The 23,768-nt window shown below is 41.7% G+C and overlaps 3 protein-coding genes across 7 annotated transcripts in view; 2 read left to right on the top strand and 1 right to left on the bottom strand.

The window, feature by feature from the left end:
• The window catches only part of usp28 (ubiquitin specific peptidase 28), a 29,692-nt gene extending 27,136 nt beyond the window's left edge, over positions 1-2,556 (top strand). For all 5 annotated transcript variants that reach the window (XM_083926989.1, XM_083926991.1, XM_083926990.1 and 2 more), the window contains exons 25-26: positions 213-411; positions 1,150-2,556. In XM_083926989.1, coding sequence (XP_083783115.1) covers positions 213-411; positions 1,150-1,325 — 375 coding nt within the window. In that variant the 3' untranslated portion in view covers positions 1,326-2,556. The remainder of the gene's footprint in view (positions 1-212; positions 412-1,149) is intronic.
• A 2,934-nt stretch (positions 2,557-5,490) lies between these two features.
• On the top strand, positions 5,491-13,689 carry orai2 (ORAI calcium release-activated calcium modulator 2). Its single transcript, XM_083927369.1, has 3 exons — positions 5,491-5,795; positions 9,380-9,615; positions 10,670-13,689. The coding sequence occupies exons 2-3, from the start codon at positions 9,385-9,387 to the stop codon at positions 11,210-11,212; spliced, it is 774 nt and encodes a 257-aa protein (XP_083783495.1). The 5' UTR covers positions 5,491-5,795; positions 9,380-9,384; the 3' UTR covers positions 11,213-13,689.
• A 2,062-nt stretch (positions 13,690-15,751) lies between these two features.
• The window catches only part of bckdk (branched chain ketoacid dehydrogenase kinase), a 23,757-nt gene continuing 15,740 nt past the window's right edge, over positions 15,752-23,768 (bottom strand). The window contains exons 9-11 of the mRNA XM_083926686.1: positions 19,502-19,591; positions 19,192-19,347; positions 15,752-18,343 (exon numbers count right to left, since the gene is read on the bottom strand). Of these exons, the coding sequence (XP_083782812.1) occupies positions 18,199-18,343; positions 19,192-19,347; positions 19,502-19,591 (391 nt within the window). The 3' untranslated portion in view covers positions 15,752-18,198. The remainder of the gene's footprint in view (positions 18,344-19,191; positions 19,348-19,501; positions 19,592-23,768) is intronic.

The following is a 23,768-nucleotide window of genomic DNA, read 5'->3' as shown; positions in this document are numbered from 1 at the left end:
AGCTTAACTAAAGAACGCAAAATGTGCTGGCTGGTGTCATTGAACAGGGGAGGCCAACTTTGAATGTGTGTGTGTTTAAGCCAACATAAACGAGAGGTCTGATAACTGATGTGATATGCAACTGACCCGACACGCGACATGTAAACCCAGAGTAAAAACCTTGTGACTTTACTCTCTTCTCCATCTTCCTCCTCCCAACATCCACCACGCAGGCATTGAATGAAAGCGCGTCAAAGCTGTTTTGCAGCGGTGAGGAGACCAGTGTGGAGGAGGGCATCGCAATCATGGATGAAGCCGTCATCCCCTGCCTTCACCTGATGAGCCGGGACTCGGCTTTATCCCAGGAAGACCGGGAAGCCATGGAGAACATCCGCAGCCACTGGTGCTGCTGCCTGGGCCAAGACATGGACGGTAAGATGAGTTGAATTACCGCATCGACATATTATATATAGTTTTACACCGCTGTTTTTTGACTGTGCTCATGGATGAGCGGATAATAGACGGCAGCAATTTTCAATGTGACTCTCAAAATCCATTCATTCACAGTAATTAAGATACTAGATAGAATAATCAATACAAGTTCTGCATGTGAAAAATGTGTTTAAAATTCTTATTTTAACATTAAAACCTACTGAAACTAGCAGGTTTGATTAGTGTTATGGGGGAACTCAAGAAGTTGATGAGGGAACTTAAATTTCATTTATTTAGGAGTCTTTACACAACAACTCCTCATTTTACGACAAAAACCTAAATAAATGTGATGTTGGAGCTAAACACAACATTTCATGTCATCATTATCTGATGAAAAACATGAAGAATGCAGCTTTACAGTTACTCTGAGTCTGACTGGGCATTAGTGATACATGGGTCAGTCCCACCAGAGCCCGGCTGCACTGCTCAACATGCAATGATCCACCGCACGGACACGACCCGTAAACCCCCAGTGTTAAGCATTATATTGGGAAAGAGCTGAAGATGGAGGACAACATGCACATTGCGGCACTGGCAGTGTTTGTTTCACTGGGTTCTCGTGTGCATACACATCCTCCTCCGTGCACGAGTAGAGCCGGAAAATTAGGATCTACATGGATACTAACATTAAATTAACCTGCACTAAAATAAACCCTGCTGCACTGTCTTTGTTTTCAGACTCATTGCAGGTGAAGCTGGGTGAGTTTTTGCCCCGGGTTCTGGACGGTTCAGCTGAGACCGTGGTTCTTAAAGACCCACCCAAAGTCCACGTCAACCAGGCCCACGACCTGTGCAGTCGCCTGGCCGCTGTCATGGAGTCCATCCACAGCACTTCGATAGTCAGCGTTAAGTAAAGCCCAGAGTGAACCCCCCGACAAACTCCCTGAGCCGTGCGTCGGACCTGCAGGCAACTCGGCCGATAGCTCGTTCTGTGCTGACAGACTGTGGGGTGGAGACAGCATTAGGTTTCAACAAGCCAAATTATGTTTTTCATTGTCATCTGCTGGTTTAGAAATGCACACGCATGCATCCTTTTGATGGTTTAACATAGCAAGCTGTAAGCAGCCTTTAGGGGTAGATAAAGGATGGGGCTGGGTTGTCAGGACAATTCAACCCCAAAGCATCTAAATGATCAAAATACATCCTCTGTATTCTTCCATGTACGCCTTCTGCCTGCCCACCACCACCAGCAGCACCCAGTCTGCTGAAAACATACTCACAGCACTTCATAATGGCCTTAACACAGCAGCAGGCGTTTGCAAAAGAGACCCAAATGGTAGCAGCCCACTGTATTTATATATTTGTATTCTCCCACGATGACCTGCAGAACTGTCAGCTATCAGTTAACATCTAAAAACATGTTTCATCCCCTCTGCCTCTGACACCACGTCGTCTTGGTACCCACTCCAGAGAGCATGCTACTTTCTGTCATGGTCAGTTCTGGTATGACGCAGTGGCTCTGATGTTTTAATAAAAACTGTAGACAACTGGTAGGTTTATATAGTCGTAACCATCTTCTCGTCAGCCGGACAATTGTTCACGCAAACAACCTCCTGAACAAACGAGGTGCCACTAGCAGAAGAGGGAAGCTTGAGACTCTGAATACTTTTTATCAGCCGGCAAAAACTTGTTAACCTTAAATTCAGTCGTCACGCAGTTCAGCAGGAAGTGGCTGGATCGGTAGGATTTGTTGTTGTTGTGTTGCTCAGCAGTGTGAACGCACAATAAAGTCCTTTATACCGGGCTAGAAGAAAAAAACACTAGATTTGTACTGCACAGTCACAAATGCTTTTTTAATATATGTTTTATATTACTTTGTATTTTTCCCAAACAGGAAATTTGACATGTAGGTGAAGCTAGAAAGAAAGACAGCCGTGGTTCTATAACGCATAAGAAATATGAACGGCAGAGCGTTCTGTACAACCTTTAAACAGGGAAAGACATGGGAATGGGACAGCGGGATCCTTTTTTGTCTGGTGTCCCAGATGCAACGCTTTATCATGAATGAATCCTCTGAATCAGCGACATGGAGCAACACGATGCTCTTTCACTTGTGATGAAACTCAATAAACGTGTCAAATCCTCTGCGTACTCTTCTGTCACTGACTGTCTTCACTTAAACACTAGAGTGTCCAGCTGTTATGAGAAAAAAGTACTAAAAAGATCTAGTAGGGCGACACGGTGGAGTGGTGGATAGCACTGTCGCCTCACAGCAAGAGGGTTTTTGGTTCGAATCCAGGCTGGGGCCCTTCTGTGTGGAGTTTGCATGTTCTCCCCGTGTCTGCGTGGGTTTTCTCCGGTTTCCTGCCACAGTCCAAAGACGTGCACGTGTTAGGTTAATGACTAAATTGCCCGTAGGTGTGATTGGTTGTCTCCACACAGAAGGGATTCGAACCCTCGAAGTACTGACCACCACAACACTGTGTCGCCCTCAATTAAATTCAATTTAGATATTTATCTCAGGACACTTTACAGAGTAGGTAAAGACCACACTCTCTGACTTATTTATGATTTACATGGACCCAACAATTCCCCCGTAGAGTACGGTGGAGACGAAAACCTTCACTATAACAGACAGGAACGTCAGACAGACCCAGCTCTGTGGAGGACGCACATCTGTCTGCACCGGAGAGAGGGAGAGAAGGAGAGAGAGAGAGACAAGACGGACAGATGGACAGAGAGAGACAAAGACAGAGACAGAGACACTTCCAGTAACTATAATAATATCTATAGTAATGTGAATATGACTTATATGTTATGGCGGTTAATACAGCAGAACAGTAGAAACAAGCACAGCTGAGGTGATAGATGATAATAGCAGCATTGTCCATAATGTCCAGCAGATGCATTTATACTGAGACTAACTGATACTGGTGAGTCAGAGCGTGCTGGGTGGATTCAGCTGTCCTCCATTAGAGCTCTGCTGCAGAACTGTGTGAGGACCCAGGCTGATGACGTGTCTACAGCTGTCCCCAATGTGTCAGGACACGCCACTGTTTTCTTTCCATCTCAAGTCCATCATATGAGGAATGTGGCGGCAAGTGCAGCATTTCCTTGATTACATTTTTGCAAAAGTAGCAGTGATATGATCCTACAGTCCACGTGCACACTCTCACTGTTCTGTTTATACAGATGTAAACAGTGCTGCTGCTGCTGCTGCTGCTGCTGCTGTCATCATGAGGAGTACTGGAGCGTGACGGGCCATATCCTGAGGACGTTTTGGACGTTCAGAGCTGCACTCTTGATGTTCTCTCCCCACTCATCAGTGGACACCAACCCGTCCAGCAATGGAGGGTTGCATGAAAACGCCGCGCCGCCTGTGTCTATTTGAGTTGCACCTCAAATAGTATTTTGCAGCTGAGTTAAACGTGTTAGCTCTTTGAAACACTGACCTGCTGCCAGCCAGAGTAAAAACTGCAGTGTAAAGATGTAACTGGTTATTCAGAGCTGGAGCCAGGGCCAGGGGTCATCTTTGGTGTCTTCCAGAGCCATAAGTCCATTTTGAGAGACTTTAGACCACATGTGTCAAAGTGATCCGGTAAAGGTGATCCGCTGTGGCTGCAGGTTTTCATTCCAACCAAGCAAGAACACACATGAGTCTACCTACTCAATCACCTGAACTGCCTTCACACAATCAATTTGTTGGATCATGCGTGTTCTTGCTTGGTTGGAAAGAAAACCTGCAGCCACAGCGACTCTTCACTGGATCAGTTTGACCCCTCTGCTGCAGATCATTCTAGAAATCTGAAGTTGGGGAAAGTTTTAGTTACCTTACATCTGCGCAAATACAATTTACCAAGTTAACATAAATTCAGTGTTATATGCCTCATGTTCAAAATACAATATTACTTTTCTGCATTCATTTCTGATACTACAGTCCATTTTACCAAATGCATCCTGTGACGCTCAAGTCCAAAAAGAAGCAGAACGTAAACATTTATGGAAAAAATACAATTATTTTCAGTATGTAGGAAACTGGAAAAATATAGATTTGTTTGATACATGTTGTGTCAAAGTTTAACGTGTACTTCCTTAATCTTATTGGTGATAAAGAGTTTATTGAGTAATATCCCCGCCACCCACCAATCAGCACCTATGAAGGACTTTTTAATACAGTCTAAGATAGATAAAGACCTTTTCAAAGATGTAAACATAAACATTCAAAACAATGAAAATGTGTCCACGTTTGTTTCCTCTTGCAGTGTTTTTGAATGACATCCGCTGACAGGAAGTTAACAAGGGCACAGGGTGTCGCCTAGCAACGGAATTCCATTGAAAGGTCTACCCGGCAATCTTGTTAAAATGGTTTTTAGAATTATCAACGTATTTTTATTACATTTTCCTAATTTATTTTTTATTCTTTTTATTATTAATAAGTACAAGTCACTCGTATTTAAAGGTTGAATATTAAGATTTAAAAAAAATAATAATTATACACTCACGGGGCGTTTTGAGGGGTACAAAATGAAAGTAAAAATATAAAAATATATATTTAGTCTGAATTAATTTTTTTTTTTTTAAATCTCCTTGATCAGAAAGCTAACTATCATGTTTATTTAGCTGTAGCGGCTAACGGTAGCGGCTAACGGTAGCGGCTAACGGTAGCGGCTAACGGTAGCGGCTAACGGTAGCGGCTAACGGTAGCGGCTAACGGTAACGGCTAATGGTAACTGTCAGTGAAACTCCTCTGCGGTACTAGCCGGAGGGGGAGGGTTCAAAGTTCAAACAGGCTCCAGCTGGGTCTGACCAACCTGGCAACCCGACTGCTGGACTTCTGCTTTTTTTGTTGTTGTTGTCGATTATGATCTTGAGATACTAGATAGCTGTATTGTGCTCATTCATATTCAACCTTTAAATACAGAAATCATATTTTATTTGACACTTTTCTCCCCACAACGTGAATCTTGTGTGCTTTTATTTTGAAAGCAACACGCCCAACCGGAAGCAGCCCATTAACGGCGTTGATTCCCCTCCCTTCCGCCTCGGGTCTCTACGACGAACGGCCCCGGAAAAAAAAAACCCCGGAGAAACCCGATAGGATGCCCGGTGAGTTAACCTGCCCGGGAGGAAGAACCACCAGCACCGGGGTTTACCGGTAAACATGGCGGCGAAAGGGAGGAACGTTAACGAATGTGACGCGACCGTTGAGAGCTAAACGAAGACGTTGGTGACGTCATCGTAAGAAGAGCGGAAGTTGTTTATTCACCAAAACACGCTCCGGAGTGGAGCAGACAAGTGCTCATTTATTGTCCTGCACAGAGAAGAGAGGACGCCTCACTGGAGTTTAACAGTTTAACATCACTCAAAAGGCACCTCAGCGACAGGTAAGATAAAACAAATAAATAATAAAGTAGTCGTAATTGCACAGAAGACGGGAACTGATTGTAAATAATGTTGAGTAGTTAGCTTACTAAGTTAGCCGTTAGCTGCAGGAGTCTTCGTCTCTAACTAATGTTTTGCTAACTTACTGTTTCTACCCATGACAAGTGGAGATGATTCCACGCTCATTGGTGCATGTTTTACACTAATGTTAGCATTGTTTTTCTCCTTAGTTATAACAAAGAGGAAACTAGCTTTCCGTTAGCTAAACTCTGTAAAAGGATCCTTCTAACTTACGTGTGCTGCTAAATATACATATACATCTGCTGCAGACAGTGTCACTGCAGAATCAGTGGAGCACAGGAGGACGGTGTGTGTGTGTGGCATCACTTTAACCTTGTCATTTGCATACACAGGTGTTTGTTTTTAAAGTTTTTTTAAAGCACAATTGCGTATTTATGTATGGTTTATATGATAGGGGCAGATACAGTGTACACAGACACAACGAGAGTAGCTATCCAATGCAATTATCAGTGCTTATAGTGGATGCTAATTTGCAACACCCGTCCCCAGAAGGGCTTTTTTGTGTGTGGGGAAAAGAGATTAAAGCAACGAGGTAAACAGAAGTTGAACAGAGTACAGTGAGATGCATTAAAGCACAAGGTAAAAAGAAGATACATTAAAATTTACATTTAGTAATAACAAAGCTACAGACAACAGGACATGATTGCAGGTTTGTTGCTGATTTAACCAGGATTTTTCAACTCTCTGTTGGAAGTACAATCCACATTTCTACCCTTATTTTGCAGTTAGCAGACAGGCAGCGGATGTAATACATATTTCATATTTGTACAAACTCAGTGAACCAGTGGCTTGTGTTTGCACAGTCAAAGACTTTGTGGTCTGTAGAGATGAGCAGGCAGGGAGTGGTGACATGTCAGAGCTTCGCAGACACGTGCAGTGAAGTGGTGCTCAAAAGTATATGGATGATAGCATATTAGATCCATTTTTGTGCATATTGCGGATCACATATTTGGTACAGCAGCTTCTCTAGTCTGCTTTGCTGCAGGGACTTGCTCCCTTTCTGCCACAAAAGATCCTTTGCTCCATTACTCTGGAAATTAGCAAGCGTGATCAAAACATGCAATCAATGTTAACATGAACACATTGACAATATACATTGATTGTAGTGGGCATAAATTAATTCTTTAAACCTTTTTTTCTGCTTTTATAGCAACAATTTTATATGTGATAACAAAGGCGGGTGGCTGGAGTCTCCCTTAGAGAGAGGGGGAGAAGTTCAGCCATCCGTGAGGAACTCGGAGTAGAGCCGCTGCTCCTTTGTGTTGAAAGGAGCCAGTTGAGGTGGTTCAGGATCATCTAGTAAGGATGAACCCTGGGCGCCTCCCTAGGGAGGTGTTCCAGGCACGTCCAGCTGGGAGGAGGCCTCGGGGAAGACCCAGGACCAGGTGGAGAGATTAGATCTCCACACTGGCCTGGGAACGCCTCAGGATCCCCCAGTTAGAGCTGGTTAATGTGGCCCGGGAAAGGGAAGTTTAGGGTCCCCTGCTAAAGCTGCTGCCCCCGAGACGCGACCCCGGATAAGAGGCTGAAGATGAGATGAGATGAACAAAGGCTTCAAGAGTCTGGAATTTTCGGGGTTTAAGTGCCTTGAAAGATGCTTACTCTTAAATAAATAATGATCTGTTCATTGACGAGCGCTGAGATCAAGCTCTGGGAATGTTAGTCAGTGCCTTATTAAAGGAAGGTGTGCTAGAAAGATAAACTAGTTCAACCTAAACAAAAGAATGTATATTTAACAAGAAGAAGAGTGAAAGGTATGGAATAAATGTGCCTCATTCACTAATACCTTACTAGGTTTTTTCTTGGATTTGCTCTGAAGAAAAGTCTGTCGGATTAACGCAGATGTTCTTCAATCTCTGTTCTTATAATGATGAATCCCACTGTTCTCATAAACTGAAAGCCAGTTCAGCCTAATTATCATCGGTAAAGGCATGAGACCGCACGGCCGTGTGCAAAGAGCCACATACAGAAATGCAAAAGAAAAGTTAAAAGAATCAAGTCAAGAATGTCAAAGAAAGGAAAGTCTAAAGAGGTTCGAGCACGGGACTCCAAATGTAAAAAACAAACAAACATTTGGGAAGTGGAGGTTCTTCTGCAGGAAGTGAATGCCAAATGAGCTGTCATATTTATTAGCATCAGAAGTGGATGTAAGATAATACACTAAAAAACAGTTCTATTGGGTGTCCTTGTGCAGAATGTGCTGAACATCGTGGGTTCAACTCCCTTTGCTTCATTCTGTCCTCGCTGTCTCACTCACTCACTCATCTTCAACCTCTTATCTGGGGTTGGGTCGCGGGGGCAGCAGCTTTAGCAGGGGACCCCAAACTTCCCTTTCCCGGGCCACATTAACCAGCTCTAACTTGGGGATCCTGAGGCGTTCCCAGGCCAGTGTGGAGATCTAATCTCTCCACTTGGTCCTGGGTCTTCCCCGAGGCCTCCTCCCAGCTGGACGTGCCTGGAACACCTCCCTAGGGAGGCGCCCAGGGTTCATCCTTACCAGATGATCCTGAACCACCTCAACTGGCTCCTTTCAACGCAAAGGAGCAGCGGCTCTACTCCGAGTTCCTCACGGATGCTGAACTTCTCCCCCTCTCTCTAAGGGAGACTCCAGCCCCCCTCCTGAGGAAACACATTTCACACGCTTGTACCCGCGACCGCGTTCTTTCGGTCATGTCCCAGATCTCATGATCATAGGTGATGTCTTAGAACAGACCTATTTGGTTAGAATTTAATATAAAAGACCATATTGCTTTGTAAAATAATGAAAATAATAATTAAAGAAATGTATAAATCCTAAAAATGTTGTAACCTTTGATATTATAAAACGGTAAAAATGAAGAAAATGCAAAAAGCACCTGATTTGCACGAACATGTCAGCACTCAAACGTCCTGTGTGTAGAGTACAGATTTCTTCTTATATCCTATTCTTAGATATATATATTTATTTTGTCTCTTTTCTTCAGTATGTGCACATTTATTTAATCTTTGTACATTTTTATTTAGTTTAATTGTCCATTTCATTTAGAAAAAAATATTTTGCCTATTTTTGATATTGTCTAATCTTTTGTGTCATCTGCTTCATATCTGTGAATGTACATGAATATAATGTTATATTTATTTCATATAAATGGAAACGAGCATTGAAACAGCGCTATACTGTGTGTGTGCAATCTTTTCTGGCACAATAAAAAATGAGAGCAAAGCACAAACTGCAAGATTACAAGTGAATATTTATTCAAATGTAGACTTTTTAGGCTATTGGGTGTATTTATGATTTTTAACTTTGAGGCGTTTCATTAAAAGAAATCAATATTGTTATTATCCCTTAACAGGGGAGAGTTATTGTTTAACATGAAGCAACAGTGATTGATGCGTCAGAGGAATCCCAACACTGACTGCTCTTGGATTTAATGTCGTGCAGATGTTAACCTTTAGGCACGAATAATAATTGTAGCTTTGTGTTCCTTGTGTGGACTTGACCATCTCTTCCCTTTCTACCCACCAGGTGCAATGAGCAGTGAGCTGAACGTGCCCATGGGTTCCCCGGCCCCAGGTGTCTCAGAGCGGGGCCCGGACGGCGGGGGGATGGACTACAGGGACTGGGTGCGACGCAGTTACCTGGAGCTGGTCAGCTCCAACCACCACTCAGTTCAGGCGCTGTCCTGGAGGAAACTCTACCTGAGCCGGGCCAAGCTGAAGGCCTCCAGCAGGACCTCTGCACTGCTCTCCGGCTTCGCAATGGTCAGTCAGTCGTACCGGCTTCAGTGCAACACAAAGACGCTTGTCTTCACATTTCATCCCACAGAAATACTTTAGTTTCTTTCCTGCGTAGATAATGGACCACAGCGACCCAAGTGTTGCAGGGAAATACAGTTGCGTGCAGGAGCTGTATTTTAACTTCCTGTTTGTGCTCTCAAGACTCAGGCTGTGGCTTCTGAACAGCTACAATAACGATTATAGTTTAATCTTCTGGATTTCATTTTCTGAAAGCATCATCACTTCGGTTCATGGCAAACAACCTTCATCAGTCCACGTCTGAGCGCCCTTAAAGCCTTCAAAGAGTTTATGACATTTGATTGCAACTGTTTTACTGCGTAAAATGTGACGTTGTCACAGAAAACAGGGTTAAACAGGTTTGTAGCAACCCTGGGTTTTAAATACTACATAGTAGTGTTGCTACAATGTTGCTATGGAGAACAGATGTGGATCAGAGCAGAAGAATTAACCCAACACTGATCCAGGATCTGACACTGAACTCAAACTGCCGGATGTTTTATCCGGTTAAAGGGTAATCTTTACCTTCCACTTTTCCTTTCGGGGCACAAGTAAGACAGTATTGAGCTCTTTGAGTGGATGTTTCTCCCGAAAATCAGCCGTAGGAGTCCTAGTTTTTACGTCCACGGGCTTGTAGAGGCCTTTTTGACTTTTTAGAACCAGATATTTAATAAAACATTTGTTCATCTTTCATACTGATGATTCAAACAGGACAGTTCCAAGTCAGTCCATCTATCAAAGACCAAACAACCTGACAAAGATGAACAGCGCTTTCACTTGCAGAGCCCTGGACGCCCTAAAAGACTCCTTCTTTGCAGCAATATCACCTGTTTCCTGTGTTGTGTAATCCACATGTCAAGGTCACGAGTTGTTTAACATCAGGTCTGAGATGACCTCAGGGCATCAGACATGACGCAGTTTGTTTACATGTGCAGAATCTGGGTGTGAGCCCTATCCTGTTGTGACGTAAACATGGACATAAAGTAAACTGGTTATTCATGTCCCTGTAAACATGTCGTAGGTGGCCATGGTGGAGGTGCAGCTGGAGATGCAGTACAGTTACCCCCCTGTGCTCCTCATCGCCTTCAGCGTGTGCACCACCGTGCTGGTGGCGGTGCACCTCTTCGCCCTGCTGATCAGCACCTGCATCCTGCCCAACGTGGAGGCCGTCAGTAACATCCACAACCTCAACTCCGTCAGCGAGTCGCCCCACGAGCGCATGCATTACTACATCGAGCTGGCGTGGGGCTTCTCCACGGCCCTGGGCATCCTGCTGTTTTTAGCCGAGGTGGTGCTCCTCTGCTGGATCAAGTTCCTGCCCGTAGACTCCAGCGTGTCCAAAAAGACAAAGCCCACGACACCCCCGCAGGACAGCGGCTGGAAGGCTGCGCTGGCGTCCACCATCATCATGGTTCCAGTGGGGGTGATTTTTGTGGTGTTCACCATTCACTTCTATCGCTCTCTGGTGCGCCACAAGACGGAGCGTCACCACCAGGAGATTGAGGAACTGCACAAGATTAAGGTACAGCTAGACGGCCACGAAAGAGGCCTCCAGACTGTGTGATGACGCGATCGCAGCTTTAAGGACTTCCCTCATATCTAATATTTATCTCTTCTCTGACACTCGTTCTGGTCTTCGTTAATGCCTCGCTTGGACTCGCAGGCAGTGAGCTTTAATGCTCCTCACCTTGACAGCCAATACATGTCAGACTGCTAATTTATTCTCACGGTAAAGTTGCGTCGTTGGACCTCGTCTGTGTTTTGAGATTGTATGTTTTACGTGTCGGTCAAGAATAATGTCAAAGGTTTACAGTAAAAGGGCTATTATGTTCTGTGTGCCATTTAATGTGCCACGTCTGTTTTAACGGTTGGCTTTGGTGACGTTGGCCGGTGCCGTTCAGGATCTGCTTCCACTTTGGCAAAATACCCAGATTCACATTTCGAGGCTGGGGGCTGTATCCACACGAATACTACGCCTAGCGTCCACACCACTGCGTTACAAACCCCTTAAAACGAAGACGTTTGGAAACACTGCTGACGCACACACACGTGTTTGGGTCTTCTTCTTATCAGTCACTGTTAGTCAGTCTTATCAGTTAGCTAAGTCTAGTTACATTTTTATACCTTTTGTGAGTTCATCCTTCTTGTGTCGGCGCTCCTTTGCTCCTCCGTTCTGTTACGTTGCCCTATTTTCTTTGGAACGCCCCCCAACCTATGTTTTCCGTTGCCTTTACCGCCTTATACTCGTGTTTCTCTCAGTAACAGTTCCACCTCGTTGTCTATCCAAGAAAGCAAATCTCTTGTTTTACTTTTTTACATCGCTCTTCTTCTCCCAGTACCGGTATGTGAATGGCCACCCATGTGATCTGCATTTGCGTGCGTATTCATTTGTACGCAGATTATTTCGGATACGGGGCTGAAATGCCTGATTGTTTTCATGTAAGTTAATACGTAGTAGTTTGGATGTAGCCTAAGAAATCTCTTGTTGAGTCTTTTATCTGCCGTCACGTCACGTCACGTCACGCCACGTCACGCAACGTCACGTCACGTCACGTCACGTCACGTCGTTTTTACCGGAGCAAATGAAAAATGCCATAAGTAACTTGCCATAACGCCAAAAAGGAACTTGACCTGTTTGATTATTGTGCTCTCTGTAAACTGGTTTCTGTGCTCAGCCAAAGACTGTTTGTTGGAGAAAGAAGAGCCACTCTCTAACAAAAGCTGATTTCAGATCTGATACTTTGAGTTTTAGTTGTTTGTAGATCTCGTAACTTGCAAATGTTGTATGTTAAATGGATCCAATAAGAGATTCAAAAGCATTTTGACTTACGTAGCTCGATTAATACTTGATTCCCATTTGATCAAATGTTATGGAAGCCCAACCCCCGTTACACTGTTTACACGCAACCTGCTCCTCAGTCGGTCTTAACTGACCTAAAACGGAGCTTGTTGCTTTAACTGTAAAGTCATGCATCACACTGCAAGAAGCTCGGGCATGTGTCCCCCTGTAAGGTCTTAAATGTTGCATTCTTGTAAAATAGTTAGGGGCATGGCGTCACTGTCTTTCTTTTTGTTTTGTCTATCAAGTCTTAAATCACCAACAAGCCATTTCCTCCTTAAAATAGCTTTTATTGTCTTTTACAAAGACAACGGCGCCAATCGTTTCTACAAACCGATGCTGCTCTAAGTGCTTAAATATGAATGTTACCGTCCAAATATAGTTCCGCCTTACAGGGTTGTTGCCTTTTATGAACTGCTGTTTTGCTAAAGATCACAACACGAGCAGAGTGAAGTCGAGCGTGACGACGTTTTCACCGAGGAAGTCTAAACGTTGAGTGGGAGGAAAAGGTCAAAATGGTTAAAGTAGAGCATTAAACGAGAACAGTCACAGATGCACCAGTCTGATACCGACTCACACAGCTGCATCAGGCGTCGGTGACAACGGGGCCGATCTATTCACTTTAATCCTATATGTTTATGTATCATGTACGTTAAGTTTCTTAAGTTTTGACCAGTGTGTTGCTGCATTAGAGGTTTACACTTAATTATTAACATCCCTAATTGCAATTAACAGTTTAACCGTTAAGTGGCCATAAGAATTTTGACCGACTAAGGTATCGCGACTGAAGAAGTCAGACCGGTGCATCCCTCAGCGCGACCATGTGACCTTCAGTTTATACAGTAAACACTGGAGACCTTTCAGTGAATGTGGGTTAGCTGAAAGAGTCAACACTGAGTCGGCACTTCCCTGGATGAGGTCGGAGTGTGTTACTGCATTTAATGAAAACCCATCACTACATTCCAAATAAGACGAGTGACCAAAGGGTCGCTCCGTTGTTTGTTTCTCGCTCCTCAGAAGAGACAGAAGTGCACTTGTAGTTTAGTCGTACAGCGAATGAGTGCCAGGGTTCTTGTGATCAGAGAATGTCTCGCTTCGTCTCGTGTTTGTTGATTTGTGCTTCTTAAATGAGAAACTGTGGCGAGGTCAGGAGACCTGTCTGAACATGTGTTTATCCGTCTGTGGGCTGGAAGATTGCAACAGACTCCCAAAATAAAAAAAAACATATTAAAGTTGTCTTTGTCTCCTGTGTGTGTCTTTAACCGGTCACAGCCGATCACAAACAGGAGAAATAGGGTTTGCATGAAGTTTTCTGAAACTATAGAAAATATTTATGACTAAGTTCAATTTCTTTCGTCCTGCAAAACTGACTTTTTTCACTTTTTCTAACATACAAACTGATATTTTTTACACTTTTTTGACATTACTATACCATGACTTTTTTCACTTTTCCCACTTTTTTTCACCATACCTATGACAAAAAAGTCATAAAAGACATTTTCATATTCTATCACCGTAGCTGTGCTTGTTTCTACTATTCTGCTGTATTAACTGCCATAACATATAAGTCATATTCACATTACTATAGATATTATTATAGTTAGTGTTGCGGTTGCATCTCTGGAAGTGTGTCTTTCTCTCTCCTTTTCTCCCTCTCTCCGGTGCAGACGGATGTCCGTCCTCCACAGAGCTGGGTCTGTCTGATGTTCCTGTTATAGGGAAGGTTTTCAACGCCACCGTACTCTACGGGGGAATTGTTGGGTCTCTGTAAATCATAAATAAGTCACAGAGTGTGGTCTTTACCTACTCTGTAAAGTGTCCTGAGATCACTTTGGTTATGATTTGGCACTGTAAATAAAATTACGTAGTTAAAAATCATATTATTGTAGAAAAGGCTCTTGCAGTGCAGTTAAGGAGCCAATTAATCACCATGGCAACTCCTCCTGCCCCATAGGCACTGGAAATCCCATCCTGCAGCAGACAAAAAAGAAAACGTACCTGTTGGTGCCTGTGCGTAGATCACTAAAAGTAAGTGAGCTGGTTGATTGACTGTTAGATGCTTCTGTTGATTTAAAGGAGCTCATTTGAGTCGTCTGAAGCTACTCTCTTATTGCTTGTGTGTTACTTCGTGGTAAACTTTGTAACCCCATACTGGTGAACCGCACAACCTGTACAACAAGGCGGCACAAGAGCTGCTCAGGTCCATCCCTGAGGACCTGTCTACAGAGGCATGGCTGGCAACAGCCTGGAAGCAGGAGTGGGAGTCAGCGGGGCCCTCACAAACCCACAGTTACATCCATGACCCTGGAGGCGGTCTTGAAGGAGAGGGAGGACCTGCCACGCCGGCAATGGACTCCGCCGAACCGCCTGCGAACTGGTGTCGGACGCTACAAGGCATCAATGAGGAAGAGGGGCCTGGCGGGCAGAGCGGCGTGTGAGTGTGGGGAGCCGTAGCCCACCGCTGAGCACATAATCACCACCTGTACCCTGTATAAACCACCCTCGGAGGCCGGCCTCTTCGATGTGGGACCTGCGATGAGAACGTGGCTAAAATCTACTGAGCTGGACATTTGATGAAGACACACGAAAGAAGAAGAAAGTGAACGTTACCTTAACCAGATGTGCCTTAATTACAAGTATAGCACAGTCAAAAAAGGCACTGATGCAGGTACAGTACTAAGTTGTAGTCAATGGAAGTTAAAGTGTGATGCTTATTACGTTTTCATTAGGTCTTAAAATTAACTTTAACTCCTTTATATCCTCCGCTCAGTTAATACAGAACCTGCAAAGATGTACAGACGGATGCAAAACCACATTCTTCGATTTCAGTCGTGACACTTTTTTCTTCCAAACGATGAAAATTCAACAGATTTCATCACAAACAAATGAATTCAAAGAAGGACGACACGGCGATCGCTCTCAAAGTACTAACCAAGTCAAATTTAATGTCTACAGAGTTCTGAACACAACAGAAAAACGCGGGAGGAACTCATTTCAGTCGAGGAGACCAAACACTCCATGGCAGCACAGTTAGTCAGTAACATGGCTCCAGTGTGTGGCGGCGCACTGGAGATGATGTTGAAATGATTTTTTCTTTTTTTAAACGGTTGTTTTTTTTTTTCTCACTTCTATCTGCAAAAAAATACAAAATCAGAAACGTGGAAAATAGAAATGACCTCATGTGTTTTCATCCTCTTCCTTTTCAAAGAAACTCAAACGATGCCTCCCTCCCCCCCCCCCCAATAATGTTTTTTAGTCTGCCTGCACTTTTCTTTGAGGCCAGCAGAGGGCAGACAGTGCACATGTCATGCTACAGCTTCTGCCAAATCCAAACTTTACACGCCACCTTAAACGTTTTGAAGGATAGAAGAACATCTCAGGGTGATGCTGGTTTTAAAAAAGGAACACGAACCTTTAACGGTCGTTTACCCCGTGTGGCAGCTATGTGGCGTTAACCCCCCCCCCCCCCCCCCTCTGGTTTACATGCATAAACATATTCACTACATCTTCAATGCCTTCCACAGCCACGATAAACACGAGGATTCATACACGCGGCCTCGGCAAGAATACAGGTACAGATAATACAGGCCGCTCTGGAGCTGTGAGTTTATACAGGGTTATGTTTGTTTCATTCAGTGTCAAAATAAATACGAGCCTTTCGCAAATTACAATCATCTTACGGCTGAAATAACTGGTTCACTTTGTTGTTTTCAGCGTGTCTCACAAGCTCACTCAAACGTTTGTACCTAAAACTCATTTGCATTTTGTGCAAATCCAAGTGAACCAGTTATTCAATGTGTAAGACAGAGTATAAGTCATTTTAGCATATTATATTAATTATAGGTTTTTCAAAAACAAAAGGAAACGCGAGTCATTTGTCCCGTTAGGTAGATTACACCTGTATGTGATTGTAGAGCTCTTAAGATTCAGCTTCAGAATAAAACATTTTCAATTAAATCCAAATCACATAAACAATAAGAGAACAGTATAAAGGTAGTATGTGAATAAATGCTCCCGTCGGAGAAGCGTAAATCCAGGTCGATCTGATGCGTGACGTCTGGTGCCGGCCGGGGAATGTTCAACAAAACGTGAGGAGTGGTTCAGGTGTTCATCTATCGGGGCAGATTTCTAAACTTCAACACGTGGCTTCGGTGACTCTCTCCTGTATTATTGGACTCATGCATCTTCAAGTGGAAACTCAGAAAGGCGGCGGTTTGTGTGTATTTTGAGTTCACAACTTGATTTATCTTGTCGGTTTTATTCGCGATCATAACTGATTTTCTTTCTTTTTACGGTACGGCCACTCGCCAACTCGCCGTCTCGAGGTGATGATGTAATCCAGGTGTGATCTGGAGAAAATGGACCTAAGCAGGTGTCTCAAACTGAGCTGTGGCTGCAGGTTTTCATTCCAGCCAAGCAAGAACACACCTGACTGGACTTATTCGACCGACTGAGTCGCCTTCACGCGGTTGGATTTGTTGGATCAGGTGTGTTCTTGTGTCCTTTCCTGGATCAGTTAGAGACACCTGATAGAGCGACCTTTCGCGGATCTGAACTTCCATCGTTAGTGATGCGGAAACCCATCTTGAAATGCATTTTTTATACAGAACTTATTTCAAAAAAAGACAGCAAACTTCAAACAACGGACACACTTTCTACACAAAAGAAGTCAGATAAAAGAGAACAAAAGAAGACGATATCAGAATACTTCTACGGTATATTGTTACTCTGAAAGGTGTTAGTAAAAACTGCTGTGATCGGCGCGGGAGAAATCTATTCGCTGTGCAAAAAGACGTTGAACCGATGAAGCCGGCTGGCGCGGCGTGCGTCTGTGTGAACCGGTAAAGGCAACAAAAAGAAAACGAGAAAAGCCGGCATGCGGTTGAAGGACTAGCGCCACGCGGTAAGGCAACTGAACATCTCGATCGGCTTCCCTGCCCGAAAGCTCCGCAAAAATACTGCTGAACAAAGACGTTCATCGCGACGCGTGTTCTCGAAACAGAACAAGACAGAAACCTGTTAATGAGCTTCGGGTGTTTGGCAGTTTTTTTTTTCTGATATGGTCGTTTGTATAATATCTCTGTGGTGTGTGAGGAGCCGAGGTTTACAGCACGTGCTGAGGACACTTCTGTCATTCTCGTCGTCCCTAGATTTCCATACAAACGGCGGATAACGTACGGGAGGGATCCGGTTATTCAAACTCTATCGTCATGGAGCGTGTGAGCATCTTTGACAGGGCTGCTGGAGTGTCTCAGAAGTTTCATTTGAAACAATTTAATCATCAAAACGTCCGTTCTTATTTCGAGGCTATGTAACTTCAGTGAACTTCTTTAAAACTGAAGCTCCTTCCACTTTAACATTAGTGTCCAATGTCATGCACAGTTTGTCCCGATAACCTAAACATTCAAAAGTTCGTACACCCCCCCTTTAAAAAAACTTCAAGACGACATGCCACGGGGAACAAATCACAGAGGAAAAACAACTGAAATCATCGACTCGAGAGCTAACATAGCTTATAATCAGAAAGGCAAGAAGAACAAATGGTAGGTTGGTGAATTTAGGAGCTTTCTGACGACATACTGTGTGTAGGCTATCACTTTGTGGACCAAAGTCCTGTAGTCCATGCCAGCCCTCCTGGTGGAGAACGCCCTGTACTCCTGCACGGCCTGATTCCGAAGTCTGGATCTACGAGGCTGACCACGGGGGGAGCGTTACACACGGAAGCTCTCTCCTTTGCCATCGATGTGGCGCAGACGCAGGTAGACGTCGGTGCCGATGCCCTGCATAGACTGTACGGACAGGGAGCCGCCCAGGTACTCGGCGTAGGCCCTGGATGTGGGCAAGCCGAAACCAAACCTGCACAAACACAAAGGAACGGACGGCGGGGTTAAAACGGCAGCGTGGCTGAAAATGATCTGTTGTTGGTAAAACATTGAACATCAACATGAGATGAACTGTGAAATGCCACCTGCAGGTCGATACGGGTGGAACTGGTGCTAAGGAGGTCACAAGTCCCCTCACAAGCAGCCTGCTCGTTGGGGGGGGCTGTGCCTGGCGTCTGTGTGAAAGGTACAGAGGCGAAATGGGGGAGACGGATCTGTTGCGGGTCTGAATCTGCAACGGATGTCCTCACAGAGCCGCAACAGCACCAAACCGACGTCAGTGTGAATGGGAAAGCCGGCAGCGCTGGACGGCACAGCAGTCGACCCACAGGCAGCTCACTAAGAGACGAAGCAGCGTCCTCTTCCTCTAAAGATGCACACGCTGGTGCTGCAGGCCTCCTCGGTCCTCCTCGCTTTTGACAATTGTGCTACAGTGTATTATTATAATATATTAAGTTGGCTGATGTGGGTCAGGTCGGGTTCAGCTCACGCACGCTAGACGCTGATTTCATCTTAATGATCACGGAGGGCAGGTTAACCCTTTGAACTCTGCAACTGAAATGATCCGCCGTATGTTTGCTTAGTGCGATGTCATTTCTGGGTACATGGGGGTCTGGATACATGGGGGTCTGGATACATGGGGGTCTGGGTACATGGGGGTCTGGATACATGGGGGTCTGGATACATGGGGGTCTGGATACATGGGGGTCTGGATACATGGGGGTCTGGATACATGGGGGTCTGGGTACATGGGGGTCTGGGTACATGGGGGTCTGGACGCATGTGGGTCTGGGTCTGATACGCTGTGTCTTTAGTCCTTACCCGTGCATCGGGCTGGACTGGTTCCCACTGTTGGTAATGTTGTTGAAGAGGTTGCTCATGCGGGGGTCCTGCGCGCTCTCCTCAGCCGTACTGAAGTGGTAGTCCATCACCTTGTCTATGATATTGTGAGGTATGCCGCCACCACGGTCGGAAATCCTAAAGTAAAAAAGAGAAAAGTTATATTTGGAAGCTTTGGCGACACAACGAAAACACTCAAGGACTCAAACGTGAGTTTGAATAATGGTACAGTGTGACAGCGACACTTTACGGGTCTCAAACACGCGTATGGAAGAGACGATTCGCCGCTCACCTGATGACAAAGTCAATGTCGTTATTGGCAATGGTGACGACCACGTCGGGCACGTTGTACGGGGTGTCCAGGTGGCTTTCCATGGTGGCCCTGAAGGGACAAACATGATGTCATGGGGGTGATTTACAGCTTTAATCTCAGGGAATGTTTTAGTTTTATTTCTTGTAAAGTTTTGGCTTTAATCTCAGATAATCTCAGAGGATATTCAAGTTTTTTTTGTAAATTCAGCTCTTTAATCTCAAGGAATAACCATGTTTGTTTGTTTTTGGTCAATTTAGGACTTAAATCTCAGAGAATATCCAAGCTCTTTTTTGTAAATTTACCACTTTAATCTCAGAAATTATGAGTTTTACCACTTTATTCTCAGAGAATATCAAAGTTTCTTTTCATGTAAACGAGGGACTTTAATCCCAAAGAAATGCCAAAACTCTTTTTTGTAAATTTACCACTTTATTCTCAGATAATATCCAAGTTTTTTGGGGTAAATTTATCACTTTAACCTCAGAGATTATCAATTATATTTCATGTAAATAAAGGACTTAATAATCCAAGTTTTCTTTTTGTAAATTTAACGCTTTAATCTCAGAAGATATCCACATTTTCTTTTGTCGGGGTGAATTTAGCACTTTAACCTCAGAGAATCTTATGTGTTTTCATGTCAATTTAGGACTTTAATCTTTTTTATAAATTTACAGCTTTAATCTCAGAGAATATTTTAGTTGTGTTTCTTGTAAATTTTTGGCTTTAATCTTAGATAATCTGAGGATATTCAAGTTTTTTTTTGTAAATTCTCCTCTTTAATCTCAAGGAATAACCATGTTTGTTTGTTTTTGGTCAATTTAGGACTTTAATCTCAGAGAAATGCCAAACTCTTTTTTGTAAATTTACCTCTTTAATCTCAGAAATGATGAGTTTTACCACTTTATTCTCAGAGAATATCCAGATTTTTTTGTTGTTGTAAATTTAGCACTTTAACCCCAGAGATTAATAATTACATTTCATGTAAATAAAGGACTTTAATATAAAAAAAATCCAAGTTTTCTTTTTGTAAAGTTACCTCTTTAATCTCAGAAATTATGAGTTTAACCACTTTTTACCACTTTAATCTCAGATAATATCCAGGGTTTTTTTCATGTAAATAGGGGACTTTAATCTCGAAGGAATAACAAACTCTTTTTTGTAAATTTACCACTTTAATCTCAGAAATTATGAGTTTTACCACTTTATTCTCAGATAATATCCAAGTTCTTTTGGGGTAAATTTATCACTTTAACCTCAGAGATTAACAATTATATTTCATGTAAATAAAGGACCAAATAATCCAAGTTTTCTTTTTGTAAATTTACCGCTTTAATCTCAGAAAATATCCACATTTCCTTTTGTCGGGGTGAATTTAGCACATTAACCTCAGAGAATCTTATGTGTTTTCATGTCAATTTAGGACTTTAATCTTTTTTATAAATTTACCACTTTAATCTCAGAGAATATTTTAGTTTTGTTTCTTGTAAATTTTTGGCTTTAATCTTAGATAATCTGAGGATATTCAAGTTTTTTTTGTAAATTCTCCTCTTTAATCTCAAGGAATAACCATGTTTGTTTTTGCCAATTTAGGACTTTAATCTCAGAGGAATGCCAAACTCTTTTTTGTAAATTTACCTCTTTAATCTCAGAAATTATGAGTTTTACCACTTTATTCTCAGAGAATATCCAGGTTGTTTTTTTGTAAATTTAGCACTTTAACCTCAGAGATTATCTATTGTTTCTCATGTAAATAAAGACTTTACAAAAAGAAAACTTGGATTATTATTTTTTGATTAAAATTACCTCTTTAATCTCAGAAATTAGGAGTTTTACCACTTTAATCTCAGAGAATATCAAAGTTTCTTTTCATGTAAACGAGGGACTTTAATCCCAAAGAAATGCCAAACTCTTTTTTGTAAATTTACCACTTTAATCTCAGAAATTAGGAGTTTTAACTCTTTTTACCACTTTATTCTCAGATAATATCCAAGTTTTTTGGGGGGTAAATTTATCACTTTAACCTCAGAGATTATCAATTATATTTCATGTAAATAAAGGACTAAATAATCCAAGTTTTCTTTTTGTAAATTTAACGCTTTAATCTCAGAAAATATCCACATTTTCTTTTGTCGGGGTGAATTTAGCACATTAACCTCTTATGTGTTTTCATGTCAATTTAGGACTTTAATCTTTTTTATAAATTTACCACTTTAATCTCAGAGAATATTTTAGTTTTGTTTCTTGTAAATTTTTGGCTTTAATCTCAGATAATCTCAGAGAATATTCAAGTTTTTTTGTAAATTCTCCTCTTTAATCCAAGGAATAACCATGTTTGTTTGTTTTTGGTCAATTTAGGACTTTAATCTCAGAGAAATGCCAAACTCTTTTTTGTAAATTTACCTCTTTAATCTCAGAAATGATGAGTTTTACCACTTTATTCTCACGTCATATCCAGGTTGTTTTTTTGTAAATTTAGCACTTTAACCTCAGAGATTATCTACTGTTTCTCATGTAAATAAAGGACTTTACAAAAAGAAAACTTGGATTATTATTTTTTGATTAAAATTACCTCTTTAATCTCAGAAATTATGAGTTTTACCACTTTAATCTCAGAGAATATCAAAGTTTCTTTTCATGTAAACGAGGGACTTTAATCCCAAAGAAATGCCAAAACTCTTTTTTGTAAATTTACCACTTTATTCTCAGATAATATCCAAGTTTTTTGGGGTAAATTTATCACTTTAACCTCAGAGATTATCAATTATATTTCATGTAAATAAAGGACTAAATAATCCAAGTTTTCTTTTTGTAAATTTAACGCTTTAATCTCAGAAAATATCCACATTTCCTTTTGTCAGGTTGAATTTAGCACATTAACCTCAGAGAATCTTATGTGTTTTCATGTCAATTGAGGACTTTAATCTTTTTTATAAAATTACCACTTTAATCTCAGAGAATATTTTAGTTTTGTTTCTTGTAAATTTTTGGCTTTAATCTTAGATAATCTGAGGATATTCAAGTTTTTTTGTAAATTCTCCTCTTTAATCTCAAGGAATAACCATGTTTGTTTTTGCCAATTTAGGACTTTAATCTCAGAGAATATCAACGTTTTTTAAAATGCAAATGAAGGACTTTAATCTCAGAGAAATGCCAAACTCTTTTTCGTAAATTTACCTCTTTAATCTCAGAAATTATGAGTTTTACCACTTTATTCTCACGTCATATCCAGGGTTTTTTTTGTAAATTTAGCACTTTAACCTCAGAGATTATCTATTGTTTCTCATGCAAATAAAGGACTTTACAAAAAGATAACTTGGATTATTATTTTTTGATTAAAATTACCTCTTTAATCTCAGAAATTATGAGTTTTACCACTTTAATCTCAGAGAATATCAAAGTTTCTTTTCATGTAAACGAGGGACTTTAATCCCAAAGAAATGCCAAACTCTTTTTTGTAAATTTACCATTTTATTCTCAGAAATTAGGAGTTTTACCACTTTATTCTCAGATAATATCCAAGTTTTTTTGGGGTAAATTTAGCACTTTAACCTCAGAGATTATCAATTATATTTCATGTAAATAAAGGACTAAATAATCCAAGTTGTCTTTTTGTAAATGTACCACTTTAATCTCAGAAAATATTTTAGTTTTGTTTCTTGTACATTTTTGGCTTTAATCTTAGATAATCTGAGGATATTCAAGTTTTTTTGTAAATTCTCCTCTTTAATCCAAGGAATAACCATGTTTGTTTGTTTTTGCCAATTTAGGACTTTAATCTAAGAGAAATGCCAAATTCTTTTTCGTAAATTTACCTCTTTAATCTCAGAAATGATGAGTTTTACCACTTTATTCTCAGAGAATATCCGGGTTTTTTTGTTGTTGTAAATTTTTCACTTTAACCTCAGAGATTAATAATTACATTTCATGTAAATAAAGGACTTTAATATAAAAAAAATCCAAGTTTTCTTTTTGTAAAGTTACCTCTTTAATCTCAGAAATTATGAGTTTAACTACTTTTTACCACTTTATTCTCAGATAATATCCAGGGTTTTTTTGGTAAATTTAGCACTTTGACCTCAGAGATTAACAATTATATTTCATGTAAATAAAGGACTTTAATCCAAAATAAATAAATAAATAATCCAAGTTTTAACCTCAGAGAATATAACGTTTTTTCATGTCAATTTAGGACTCTAATTAAAAAAAAATCCAACTTTAATCCCAGAGAATGTGAGTTTTTTCATGT

This window comes from Echiichthys vipera, assembly GCF_963691815.1.
Source record: "Echiichthys vipera genome assembly, chromosome: 14".
Lineage (NCBI taxonomy): Eukaryota > Metazoa > Chordata > Actinopteri > Perciformes > Trachinidae > Echiichthys > Echiichthys vipera.
This window is presented reverse-complemented; position numbering and strand designations above follow the sequence as displayed.